Source organism: Myodes glareolus, chromosome 11 (genome assembly GCF_982192425.1).
Source record: "Myodes glareolus chromosome 11, mMyoGla1.1, whole genome shotgun sequence".
Lineage (NCBI taxonomy): Eukaryota > Metazoa > Chordata > Mammalia > Rodentia > Cricetidae > Myodes > Myodes glareolus.
Window position 1 is genome coordinate 5,725,088 of NC_142036.1, and position 12,521 is coordinate 5,737,608.

General features: G+C 43.3%; 1 protein-coding gene across 1 annotated transcript in view; it reads left to right on the plus strand.

The window, feature by feature from the left end:
• The first annotated feature begins 2,543 nt into the window (after positions 1-2,543).
• The window catches only part of Dync2i1 (dynein 2 intermediate chain 1), a 66,534-nt gene continuing 56,556 nt past the window's right edge, over positions 2,544-12,521 (plus strand). The window contains exons 1-5 of the mRNA XM_048437790.3: positions 2,544-2,709; positions 7,064-7,117; positions 7,978-8,410; positions 9,624-9,715; positions 11,910-12,218. Coding sequence (XP_048293747.2) covers positions 2,695-2,709; positions 7,064-7,117; positions 7,978-8,410; positions 9,624-9,715; positions 11,910-12,218 — 903 coding nt within the window. The 5' untranslated portion in view covers positions 2,544-2,694. The remainder of the gene's footprint in view (positions 2,710-7,063; positions 7,118-7,977; positions 8,411-9,623; positions 9,716-11,909; positions 12,219-12,521) is intronic.

A 12,521-nucleotide genomic window follows, 5' to 3' on the forward strand; every position in this document is an offset into this window, starting at 1 on the left:
TGCCTCAGAGTGTTGAGTTCTAGCTCTTTTTACTGGTTAATTATGCTTAAAATTCTAAACAAAATGAAGCCTGTCTTAAATTCATTCTTTTATTCTAGGCAGATATCTGTCATTTACTCAACCACTGCAATTTATAAGCTGCTCTTGACTTTTTACGTCATTTAATGATTGATTATATAATCTTTCTCAGTGATTGTGAGCACTAGAGGGCCAGAATGTATGTTTTCTAGTTCTAGCACTATGGAAGTTACCAGGTCATCAGCCTGAATTCACAGATCTTCTAGTGAATAAGCAAATGTGGAAAATATTGCAAGGCTTATATGATTTATTGACACATCAGATACTAAGAAAACAATTGTTTTGTTGCCACCTATAGGTGGAAAACCACTTAGTTCTGCAGATATAGTGAGGCATGAAGATATTGGTAATTCTGCCGGATTCAGCCTCTCTCTTCTGTCTTTCTACCATGTGACCCTAAATGATGCGTGTAGGGTGTCAAGCCTGACTGCAAGCATGTTGACTAGCTCTGCCATCTCATCGGCCTTTCTCTCCTACCTGTTGTGAGCAATCAAATGACGTGCTATTTTGTTTGAGACAGTTTCTCACTGTATATCCCAGTCTGGTCTCTTAACTCAAAATCTTCTTGCCTCAGCCCCCCACCCAGCTGGGATTATGAGTAAGCACATTTTCTTTAGAAAAGAAGCTACCAAGGATGGTCTGTTGACCTCTTGGTGTATATACGTCCTGTCAGACCTGTTCTCCCAGGAGTAGAACATGGGCACTATTTGGGTGCTGCAGGCTGCTGAAGACCTTAAGTCAATTTGAGGTTCAACAGCAACAAAAACTTCAGAGCAGGGCCATTGTCAACCAAACAGCTACTCTTCACCCTTCCATGGGTGATCACGTTCGCAGCTGCTCTAATCAGGAACACCACAACGGACTCATGGGTGGAGACATTTCAGCTGCTCTAATTAGATCCGTCACAACTGATCCATGGGCGGTCCCATTGGCAGCTGTTTAATTGGATACATCACAACTGATTCAACAAACTTTGCCTCCCAATAAGCTGTGGTTACCTGAAAGGGGCCATCCTAGTCACAGAAATTATTGTACCTGCCATGGACTTGGGCGTTGTTCTGGAAGGCCTATGTACCTATGTACCCTGAACACCTTGATAGAGTTGTGAGTGATACCCCTTTGGTGGTCCTACTCTTGACACTGAGATGGCCATGGCAACATCAGATAGCATCGAGAAGATTCTGCTTGCCTCTGCTGCTCTAGGTGATCCCAGTCACCGCTACTTTGAAACAGCTGCCCTAACTCAGGCAGGAATGAAGTCCCTCTCCTACCCATGGCAGATAGTGTACTTGTGTGACTATGCAATAATATCGCGTTCTCCACAGGAAGCCATCATTGTTTTATTAGCCGAGGTTATTTTCACAGTTAGCCCTGGGTAGTGAACTGTCAGTGGTGGAGGTGCACATTTTACTGTGTCAATCAGTGGTTGTATGACTTAACTGGGTGACTTCACTTTAGAGGACTTTGTCTGTGATGATGTGTGTGTTAGTTAGGGACTAGAGTGGAGAAAAGTGGATATATTTACACGCAGGGTTTAAGTAGGAGCATGGTTGCAGATAATGGAGGATGCTGCTTGAAATTTGTGTGACTTTTTCTAGCATGGTGGATAGTGGCTTTATTTCTCATTCAATAATGTATGGTGCTTTCCATCAGTTGTTTCCCCGGTAGGTATAATGTGATATAAGGCTTAAGAGAATGGGCTTTGGCATCAGATCATTTACCAGCCTCAGTGAGCAATGTGGAAAAGCTTTTTGGCCATAGACAAAAACCAGTAAAACAAATTGCTGTGAGAACTGGAGCAAAATAAGTCACAACCACCACCAAGATTACCTTCCTTCTAAAGAATGTACTGATAAATGGAAACAAAGATAATAATAGACTTTAAGCAAATATGAAAGAATTAGTGTATTTGTTAGTACTTTTGGTATGGCAAGGAGTTGGGTTAGTGACCATCTTGAGCAGGCGGACAGTCATAAATCCTAAACTGGGTTACAGTAGCCTGTGGCTTGGAAAAGTGGGGCAAAGTAAATTTCTCGTCTGCAGAAGCTCAGATTGGTAACATACGTCCACTCCTCAACCTTTCAGCAGATACTTCCTATGATCAGTATGGAGAAAGCCTGGTCTGGAACTCACAAAGATCCTTCTGCCTTGTCTCCATTTTAATAGGATTAAAAGTGTGCACCATCACAGCCGACCACAAACCGTTTTCATTCAAAGACAGTCTATGGGGTGCGGTTTGTAAGACAAAGCTTGTTGAAGTATCCATCCATCGTCTCCTTTCCATCTTTCGTTGTCAATTGTGGGCACCAAGGATGAGACAAGGACACCACAAGATACAAGAAGCCGCTCCGGAAACCAGACACACACATTAGCTTACACGGCTCCCGCCGGTTTGCGAAAAGCAGGTATGCGCAGGCGTAATGGGAACAGCCGTGGGGCATGCCGGGCCAGCAACGTCGACCGGTTGCTAGGAGGCGGGGACGCCAGGCTGCTGGGGATCCTCGTCCCGTAGGCCTTGCCTGGTCAGTGGAGGCTGAGCGACAACGGATTTGACTTCCCCGGGTGCCCCGCGCCTCCTGGGCTGAAGACACGCGGCTGCCCCCGCCTCGAGGAGCCATGGAGCCTGGGAAGGTTGGTGTGCCGCGGGGTTCAGCCCGCGCCGGTGTTAGAGACCGCGCGTTTCTCCCTCGGCTGGAACTGAGGAGAGAACTGGAGGCGGAGTTTGGTTCTGGGGATTCTTAGCTTTGCCGAAGCTTCTCCCTATTCTGCTCCAGGTACTGTTTATGGAGGAGTTTCTGAACTCATCCAGAGGCATGGCTGAGAATCAACTTAAGAAAGGCATAGAATTCCTGGTCTTGGGGCACCCTTTATGGGGGCTGATCATCTTTATAGTTTAAAACAGAACAAAACAAAAGCAAAAAAAAAACAAATCAAAAAGCTGAAAGGTGCCACATTTGAGTCTGCAGTAGATACGGTTGTTGACTTTAACTTTTGTAGGTCCTTTGTATGAAGAAATTCATGTCTAAGTTTTCTGGTCCTTATGATTCCATCAATTGCCTATGAGAAATCCTATGAATTACTTCAGTGTCTGTTATAATGGGTCCCTTTTCATCTGCTTTAGTTAATTTGGATTATCTTTCCATTTTTTGGTTTACTGGGTAAAAGTTTGTCCATTTTGTTGATTTTTTCCCCCCAAAGATCCAGCTCTTAGTTTTATTGATTCTTTATATTGGTTTTTGTTGTTGTTACTCTTTCATTGATTCTGCTCCTAAGTTTGATTTATTTCTTGCCATCTACTGTTTCAGGGTGTTATTTCTTTTTCCTTTTTTTTTTAAAACTTTATTTAACTTTATTTCATGCACATTGAACTAGATTTGAACTAGTAAATCTTGAACTAGATTTAAAGACAGCTGCGAGCTGCCATGTGGGTGCTGGGAATTGAACCCGGGTCCTCTGGAGGAAGAGTCAGTGCTCTTAACCACTGAGCCATCTCACCAGCCCCTCGGGATGTTATTTCTTCTTCTTTTTCTAGAGTTGTCAGGTGTAGCATGAAGTTCCAGGTGTTTGATGGAAGCAGTTAGTGCTATGAACTTGCCTCTTAGAACTCTGTTCATTGTGTCCCTTAGGTTTGAGCATGTTGTATTTTCATTTTCATTCAATTCTAAAAACTTTTTAATTTCCTTTTTGATTTCTTTCTTGACTCAGTTTACGTTAAGCAGTTCAGTGTCCACGAAGTTTGTGTGCTTCCTGTCATTTCTATCGTTGTTGATACTCAGCTTTCGTCCATGGTGCTCAGGTTGGAGACAGGTGTTATTCCAGTTTCCTTATATGGCTGAAACTTGCTTTGTGTTCTAATATGTGGTCACTGTTAGAGACAGTTCCATGAGCTGCTGAGAAAAAGGTATGTTTGTTAGTGTTTGAGTGAAATGTTCTGTAGATGCCTGTTATGTCCATTTGACCTATGATGTTGTTAAATTCCAGCATTTCTGCTTAGTTTTTGTCTGGACGAGCTGTCTGTTGATAGGAGTGGGGAATTGAAGTCATCCACTATCACTGTGTGAAGGCCAAAGTGTGATTTTAGCCATGGTACTGTTTCTTTTATGAACTTGGGTGCCCTTGTGTTTGGTGCATAAATGTTTAGAACTGCAACATCCATTTTTTTTTCCTTTTGCTGAGTATGTAGTGTATTTTTCCCTGTCTCTTCTGACTAGTTTTGGCTTGAAGTCTGTTTTGCCTCGTATTTAAAGTGGCTATACCTGCTTGGTTTTTTTTCCTCTTTCTTTTTGGGTTCATTTGCTTGAAATACCCTTTTCCATCCTTTGGTTCTAAGGTGGTATCTGTCCTTCAGGTGAGGTGTGTTTCTTGGATGCAGCAGAAATATGGACCCTGTTTTTTAATCCAGTCTGTTAGTCTATGTCTTTTTATTGGGGAATTGAGACTATTAATCTTGGGAGTTATTAAAGAGCAGTGTTTATTCTTGTTATTTTGTTGTTGTTGTTGTTGTTGTGGGGTTGTTTTCCTGCCCCCTCCCCCACTATTTGATATACTGTTCTGGGATTATTTAATTCTTGTGTCCTCCTGTCTATAGTCCAACGGTTCGTAATCTGTGGATCTCATCCTCTTTGGGGATTGCATGCCAGATAACCTGCATATCATATTTGCATTATGATTCATAACAGTAGCAAAATTACACTTTTGGAGTAACAACTGAATGGTTTTATGAGGAACTCTATCAAAGGGCTGCAGCCTTAGGAAGAGAGCTGCGGTGTAGTCAGCCTCCTCTTCAGTCTTAGCTTCCCTGGAGTGCCTTCTGTAGAGCTAGATTAGTTGACAGCTAATTGTTTTGCATCTTGACATGTTTTTCTTTCTCAGTGGATTGTAATTGATAGCTTTGCTGGGTTGAGTAATCTGTGCTGGCACCTGTGGTCTCTCTGAGCTTACCTAGGTCCTTCCTGGCTTTTAAAATCTCCATTGAAAAATCAGGTGTTATTCCAATGGGCCTACCTTTATATGTGACTTGGTCTTTTTCCCTGGCCACATTTAATATTCTTTCTTTGTTCTGTACATTTAACGTTTTGATTATTATGTGTTGTGGGGAGTTTCTCTTTTGCGAAGATCTAGGCGGATAGTGGGTCTGCAGCAAGAGGCTGAAGCCCTAGGGCATGGAGGGGAGTTGGAAGGAGGGACATATCAGGCTTTTAAATTGGAGTTCTGAGAATAAGGTCTTAGTTCCTCATACTTTTATTTTGTTTTATTTGGGACAGGCTTTTACTCTGTAACCCTTGGCTGTCTGGAACTCGCTCTGTAGACCAAGCTGGCCTCAACTCAGAGATCCACCTGCCTCTGCCTCCGGAGTACTAGGATTAAAGGCGTGCACCACTATGCCTGGCAGTTCCCCCCACTTTTGAGGCAAATCCTTTACCAACTGACCCACTTCTCTAGAACCCAGTACTCTTCTTGACAAGTTTATGAGATTCAAATAGTGTATTTGACTTAGTATAGCATCTGATGTACATTGGATGCTAAATGAAAATTTTGTCTACCCTTACCTTTTGCTTTCTATTTTTGTAGAGAATGAAAATCACTTTAAATTTGTTAGAACATCAGTGATCTTTTTTATTTTGCTTCTGTTTTTGTGGATTTGGAATTGGAGAACATACACAAATTAGAAGACTTATTCTGCTCCTCTAACGTCTGGGCTCTCAAATACGCAGATTCAGGTTTGGGGCTTGTACATGGTGCCTCATCGGGTGGACTCTCTCATATTCTGGTCTCCAGCGGATGCTGTGGGGCCTCTGTTGCGCCTAAATTGGGACTTCTGTACATGGCCTTTCTGGTGTAGTGCCCCTTCTTTACAGCTGAGCTCCTGTAGTAGGTAACCAAGGAAGGCAAAGTGGGAGCCACAGGTTTTGGTAGTCACACTGTATCCTTTTGTCCGAGGATGGGCCAGCCACAGCAGCAGGTGTAGAAATCTTTGATTCCACCCTGTGCTCACTACTTGGGATGAGAGAGTTTATTGTGGCCTATCAGAGAAATACTTTATGGCATTTTTTTGTTTAAATAAAAAATTAGGGGGCTGGAGAGATGGTTCAGCGGTTAAGAGCACAGGCTGCTCTTCCAGAGGTCCTGAGTTCAATTCCCAGCAACCACATGGTGGCTCACAGCCATCTGTAGTGATATCTAGTGTCCCCTAGATAGTGTAGTGATATCTAGTTTCAGGCATGCATGGAAGGAATGCTGTATGCATAATTAATAAATAAATCTTTAAAAATTTATGTGTATGGGTGTTTTGCCTGCATGTATATCTATAAACTTGTCTGTTTTCTGAGGAGGCCAGAAGATGAGGTGCGAGCCCCTGCACCTGGGGTTGTAGACAGCTGTCAGTGCTGTGTAGGTGCTGGGACTTGAACACAGGTCCTCTAGAAAGCAGCCAGTGCGATCCGTCCGGTTCACGTCTGACACGTGCTCACGGAGTGCTTGCCCTAGATCTGTCCTGTACCCGCCACCGCAATGTTGTCTCTTTTGTTCGGTATGTTCAGTTTTTGAAGTAGCTAAATGAACGTGTCCTGTAATAGTTATGGATCACTTTAGTGAATTATTTTAAACAAATATATATTTGTATCCTTTTTTGTTTCCTTTCGAGACAGACTATCCCTTCGTATGTGAGGCTGGCCTCGGGCTCTGCGTCCTCCTGCCTTGGCACCAAGTGCTGGGGTTACAGGCGTGGGCCCCATTGTGGCCTCTGTTTGGATCATCTTTCATTTCAGTAGGAAAGCAAGGATGTGCTAGTTAATTATTTTTGATACAAACAGTATAATGAAAACACAAAATTGGTTATTTAAAATTTTTTCACCTAGAACCTCCTTATATAGCCTAAACTGACTTGGAACTTGGAATCTTTCTGACTCAACTTCCTGAGTGATAGGTTGTGGGTGTGTCCCACCATGCCTGACTTGATAGTTCTGATTTTGTACTTTGTTTTTAGAGAAGAACCAAAGATGACACTTGGAAAGCAGATGACCTTAGAAGACACCTTAAGGTAATATTTGGGATTCACATGGAACCTTCGTGGTCTTTTGGACAGTGCAACCAGCTTTACATAACCTTGCATAGCTTTGGTTACATGAAGTTCGTTACAGGAAGGCATTCTGGATCAAAGACAAAGCCAGGTGTTTAGTACTTCTGAAGCTCCTATGGGTTATAGTCCTGCTCTGGCACTGAGGTGCCCAGTCTGGAGGCCCCACCAGCTTGAGTTTTGTGATTGAGATTTAGTTCTTCTGAAAGTTTCATAGTAAAAGTTTTATTAATTAATTAATTAATTTTAAATAGGGTCTCACTCTGTAATACAGGCTGGCTTTGAATTGAAGGGACTGTGATCCTCCTGTCTCATTCTCCTGAGTGCTGTATTACATGTGCAACCCATGTCTGGCTTTGTTGTTGTTGTTGACATAGGATCTCACTGTGTAGCCCTGCCTGGCCTGGAACTTATGCAAACCAGATCACAGAGATGTACCTCCTTCTGCCTCTCAAGTGCTGTGGTGCCTAACTCGCTTTTTTCCATGTGTAGTCAACAAGTGGTTCTTGCCTCAGCAACTTTAAAACACAGCTTCATTATCTCTTTTTACTATAAGTTGTATTTTATTAATAAAATTTCAGATTTGATTTGTCAATAAACATGAAAATCTCTGATATTTGGGGTGATTGCCAGTTATCATATTTGTTGAAATGTTAAGTGGAACTCCAGTTAGTATTTCTAAGAATATTCATTCAGCTTCATCTCCCTTCTTGCTGGATTGAGAAATCTTGCTGCAGCCAGTGACTTTTAAAGTGTTTTTGATGAGTGGAAGTCAATGCGTGTGGCTTTTCTGATCAAGGACGCTCTTCCTTGTGTTGTTTCAGGCTGTACAATCAGGTAGTCCCAAGGAAGAGAAGAAACTCAGAGAAAAGAAGACGCACAAGGAGTCAGAACTGGGTCCTCTTGATTCCAGAGAACACAAGAGCAGGGACCCAGACCGGGAGTCCCGCCACAAGGAGAAGACTTCTGAGAGAGACCTTCACCCCTCCACAGAACATCCTCGTGGGGAGAGAGACCGGGAGAAGCACAAGGAAAGGAGGAAAGAGGTGAAAGACCGTGAGAAAGACAGGCTGAAAGAAAGACATCGAGAGCAAGATGCAGAGAAGGTTCATAGTCGAGGCAAAGACAGAGAGAGAGAGAAAGACAGAAGGGCCAGGAAAGAAGAGCTCAGGCAGACTGCCGCCTACCATGACCTCCTGGTTCGAGAGGTGCGCGGCCGGCAGATGCTGGAGAGAGTGGAAAAGAAGGTCCGTGCAGGTGTGTCTCTGTATTAGGGGTTTCTCCTATAGTATCACCCTAACGTTTTGTAAGTTTACTAGCTATATTTCTTTTGCTCCATTAATTTGTTGATTGCCTGTGTGTCTGCAGGTTCATTTGTGCCACACTCTGAGTGGAGGTTAGAAGACAACTTTCAGGAGTTGGTTTTGCCTTCCACATTGTTGAGATGGGTCTCTTTCTGCACGTTATGTACTTTAGGCTGCTGACCTTGCTCCACCTCTCATCCTGCTATAGGAATGCGGCAGCTGTGTGCACCTGTGTCCGGCTTTTCCATGGGTTCTGGGATTTGTCAGACTTGATGGCTACTGCTTTTACTCGTCGAGCCATTTTCTTGGCCGGTATTTTGTCTGAAGTTCTCACTGTTGGAAGAATTTCCCCTTTCAGTTCCTCATGTATTTTCTCTCAGGTTTTCATGGATATTTTAGCTTTAGATTTGAAGTCACCATTTCCTATTCTCTATGTTTGTTACTATGGTTTTTTTTTTTTAAATTCAGTCAACAAAGGAACCATTTTCATAGTATTTACTAGTGTTTTCACTTTTGAAACTCTTTTTGATTTATTATCTCAATAAATCTTAGTCTCTGTAGATAAGCAAAAATAAAGCATTTTAATAAAAGTATTCCACCGAAGTGGAGTTTTGTTGCAATGTTGGGGATTTGTAGATCAAACCAAGGGCTGTTATACATGGTAGGCAAGAACTCTACCATGAGCTAAAGCCCTGCCCTTTGGGTTTTCTTAACTGTAAGCTAATGTTGCTTCTCTGTGATGGCTGGTTGTCTGTGTTGGGTAGGCCTTCGGACATCAACAAGACCTCACCTTTGGCTTCTCTTGCAGGTTATGTTGAGCCCTGTTTCCCCGACTCCACTGCCTAATGTCTTCAGCCTCCTCTCATGTGCATTTCTGAGGCCCTTCTCCACTTCCGGGGACACAGATCTTTCCCAGCTTGTCCCAGTAACAAACTGGGAGAGGGGAAGAATTGTTGCTGCTCCTAGCCTGCCTTACTTATCTTCCACTTTAAGTTCAGAGACTGGCACTTTTTACTCTTGAACTTTGAAAATGTGTCTTAGTTGAAAAATGTTAAAATGCAAATTAATGAACACATGCACAGTTATGAAATGTACAGTATTATCAGGTGTCAGTATTTTTGATATGGTAAAGTTTGAGGATATTAAAAATATGTTGTATTTTTTAGCAAGTAAAGTACGAACTGAGGAGAAAGACAGGAGAGATGAAGATTCTGAGAGAGGAGATGACGACAGAGAAAGAAGATACCGAGAAAGAAAGGTAATAGGACCAGCCTGAGGGAAGGCTGCTGTCTGCTCAGCATAGCGCTCGGGAGCGCCCTGCTAATCTGATTAAGAAGGAAATGAAACTTCTAGATATTTTCTCCTTTAAAAAATATTTTTAGCGTCTAATTGGCACGTAATAATTGTTTATGGGGGCTGTGTGACATTTCAATATGTATATATAGTGTTTAATCTCTGTAATAGGGTGATTGACATGTCTGTCACCTGAGATATTTTGACTTAGGGTTACTATTGCTGTGATGAAACACCTTAGCAAACACCCTGGGGAGAAAAGGGTTTACTTGGCTCACACTTCCACATGGAGGCCATCACCAAAGGAAGTCAGGACAGGAACTCAAGCAAGTCTGGACTCTGGAGTCAGGAACTCGATGCACAGCATTGGAGGGGTGCTGCTTATTACCCCATGGCTTATTCAGTCTGCTTTCATAGAGAACCCAGGACCACCAGTGCAGTGATGGCACCACCCACAATGCGCTGGACCCTCCTACATCAATCACTAATAAGAAAAAATGCCCTATAGAGATCTTATGGAGGCATTTTCTCAATCAAGGTTCCTTCCTTTCAGATGGCTCCACCTTGTGTCAGGTTTATATAAAACTGGCCAGAATACCATTGTTTAAAAAAATCATCCTGGGCTGCAGAACATAGAAGGGATTCCTCCTTTGCCCTGTGTGGGTGTTTGCTTATGGACGTTAGCCACCCTCATATTAATTACCACTTGTGTAGCAGTTACTTTCTAGTGGCAAGTCTTGGGTATACTTTAAAAGGTTAACTCTTTGCTATGCTTTTATGATGCAGTTTTTTTTTTTAAAAAATTGATTTGAGGAATCTTTTATAAGTAAGTGCAAATTATGACATAGATAAGTCTGTACTTTTGCAGACAGAATGTTTCACAAACCGTCTTCCTCCTCCATAGTGATGGAAGTAATTGTCTGGGGTTTATTAGGGGTCTATAAGTTCTTTAGATTTAGCTTTTTAATTCACATAGTTAATTTTGACAAGTGATCTTAGGTACTGACCTGCCTTTAAGGCTGAGGGGCTCAGTCAGAACACCCTAATTTCTCTAGAAATACTGTCCTGACAGAAATAAACAGGGTGAACTAGGGCTGAGGAGAACTGAGGAAGAAGGTGGGGGGACTCTTAAGCATCCCGGATTGGGGAAAGGAACCTAGAGAACCAAGGTGTGCCGCGGGTGTGAGTGAGCACAGCGCCCCTTGGCTGTGGGGACCCAGTCAGGCTTGCTCAGGGGCTGATTCCCAGATGGAATCAGAGCTAGGAGGCCCTCATAATAACTCCTGTCATGAGTGACTCGATGAACTTTGGTGGTGGTGTTGGGATAAAGAGATGACTAATGATAGTCATTTTGTCTGGGTGGGAATGAGGAACAGCTAAGGGAAGGCGGCATACCATGTCACTGCATGCAGACAGCAGCAGCAGGTGCTGGTGTTCTCCACAGGGACTGCCTTCCTACAGAAGTCACCAAGGTCTTGCCGCAGAGCCTGCAGGATTGTGCAGCTGAAGGTGAAGGACAAATTAAGAGCAAGAAAGAAGGCAAATTCTATTTGCTTTGCTGTGTGTTTGGGTTAGTTCTCTGTAACTATAATAGTATATCCAAAGAAATCAATATATAAAAAGAAAGGTTGACTTTGATTCATAGTATTGGAGCTTTCAGCCCAGGACTCTTCTTTGACCCTGTTGTAGGGCAGTGGAATGTTGTGGAAATTCATGGTGGAGCAAAGCTACCCACATCCCAAGTCAGGTAACAACGAAGAGGAGGGAGGAATAGGAAGAGATGAGGCCCACAGTCCCCTAAGCCTTTCTTGGGGCTGTACCTCCTGCAGGTCCACAGTACCTCCCAGCAGTGACTGCCTAGAGACCAAACCTTAACACAGGGCACCCACACCATCATCCTGAGGAATCTTGACATTTTTAACGTCTGTCCAGGAGGGCATCTCGGCTTAGATGCTGCTGCTTTGCAGTGCTTCTTGGTGTGAATGAGGATTGCTTTTCTTCCAGGACAGCAGACTAAGGATTGTAGGGACACAGAGCAGTGCTGGCTGCGTGATTTTTTTTTTGTTTGTGTGTGTTTTTTCCTGCTTCTTTCATCCTAAAATATATAGACAGTGCGTGTGACCCCTTTGCTCACATAGATTTCACTGTTGGTTTCAAAGCTGCAGTATGGAGACAGTAAGGAGAATCCTCTCAACTACTGGCTGTATAAAGAGGAAGGTGAAAAGAAGCACAGGAAGGTGAGAGATCCAGATCGGGACAAGAGACACCGAGACAGAAGCAGCACAAGAGAGAAAAGAGAGAAACATTCAAAAGAAAAGGGGAACTCGCTGTCTGACAGGGAAGTGGAAGAGAGACACCGAGAGAAGCGGCACAAGGAAGGACTCCATCATGATGAGGAGAGGCGCCGCAGTCACGCAGACAAAAGAGAGAGATCTGGGCGAGAAGAGCACAAGAGAAGGGAAGCGAAGGTATCATTATTTTCCGTGTCAACATGTGGAGAAAGTTGCTCAGGGTCGCCTAATAATGTTACAGTTTACTGTCTAGTATCCTGCTAATCTTTGGTCACTGCAACAAAATGCATGCTATAAAGAAACGAAGGGAGGACAGATTTGTCTCGTCTCATGTTTTCAGAGACCAGTCCATTGTGGCAGAGGGAACACGCCTGTGGTACTGCTTTTTAGGCCTCTAGCATATGTGATGGTGCTGTCCACATTTAGGTGGGTCTTTCTGCTGACTGATACTGACTCATGACAGTCAGGAGTGTGCTTTGT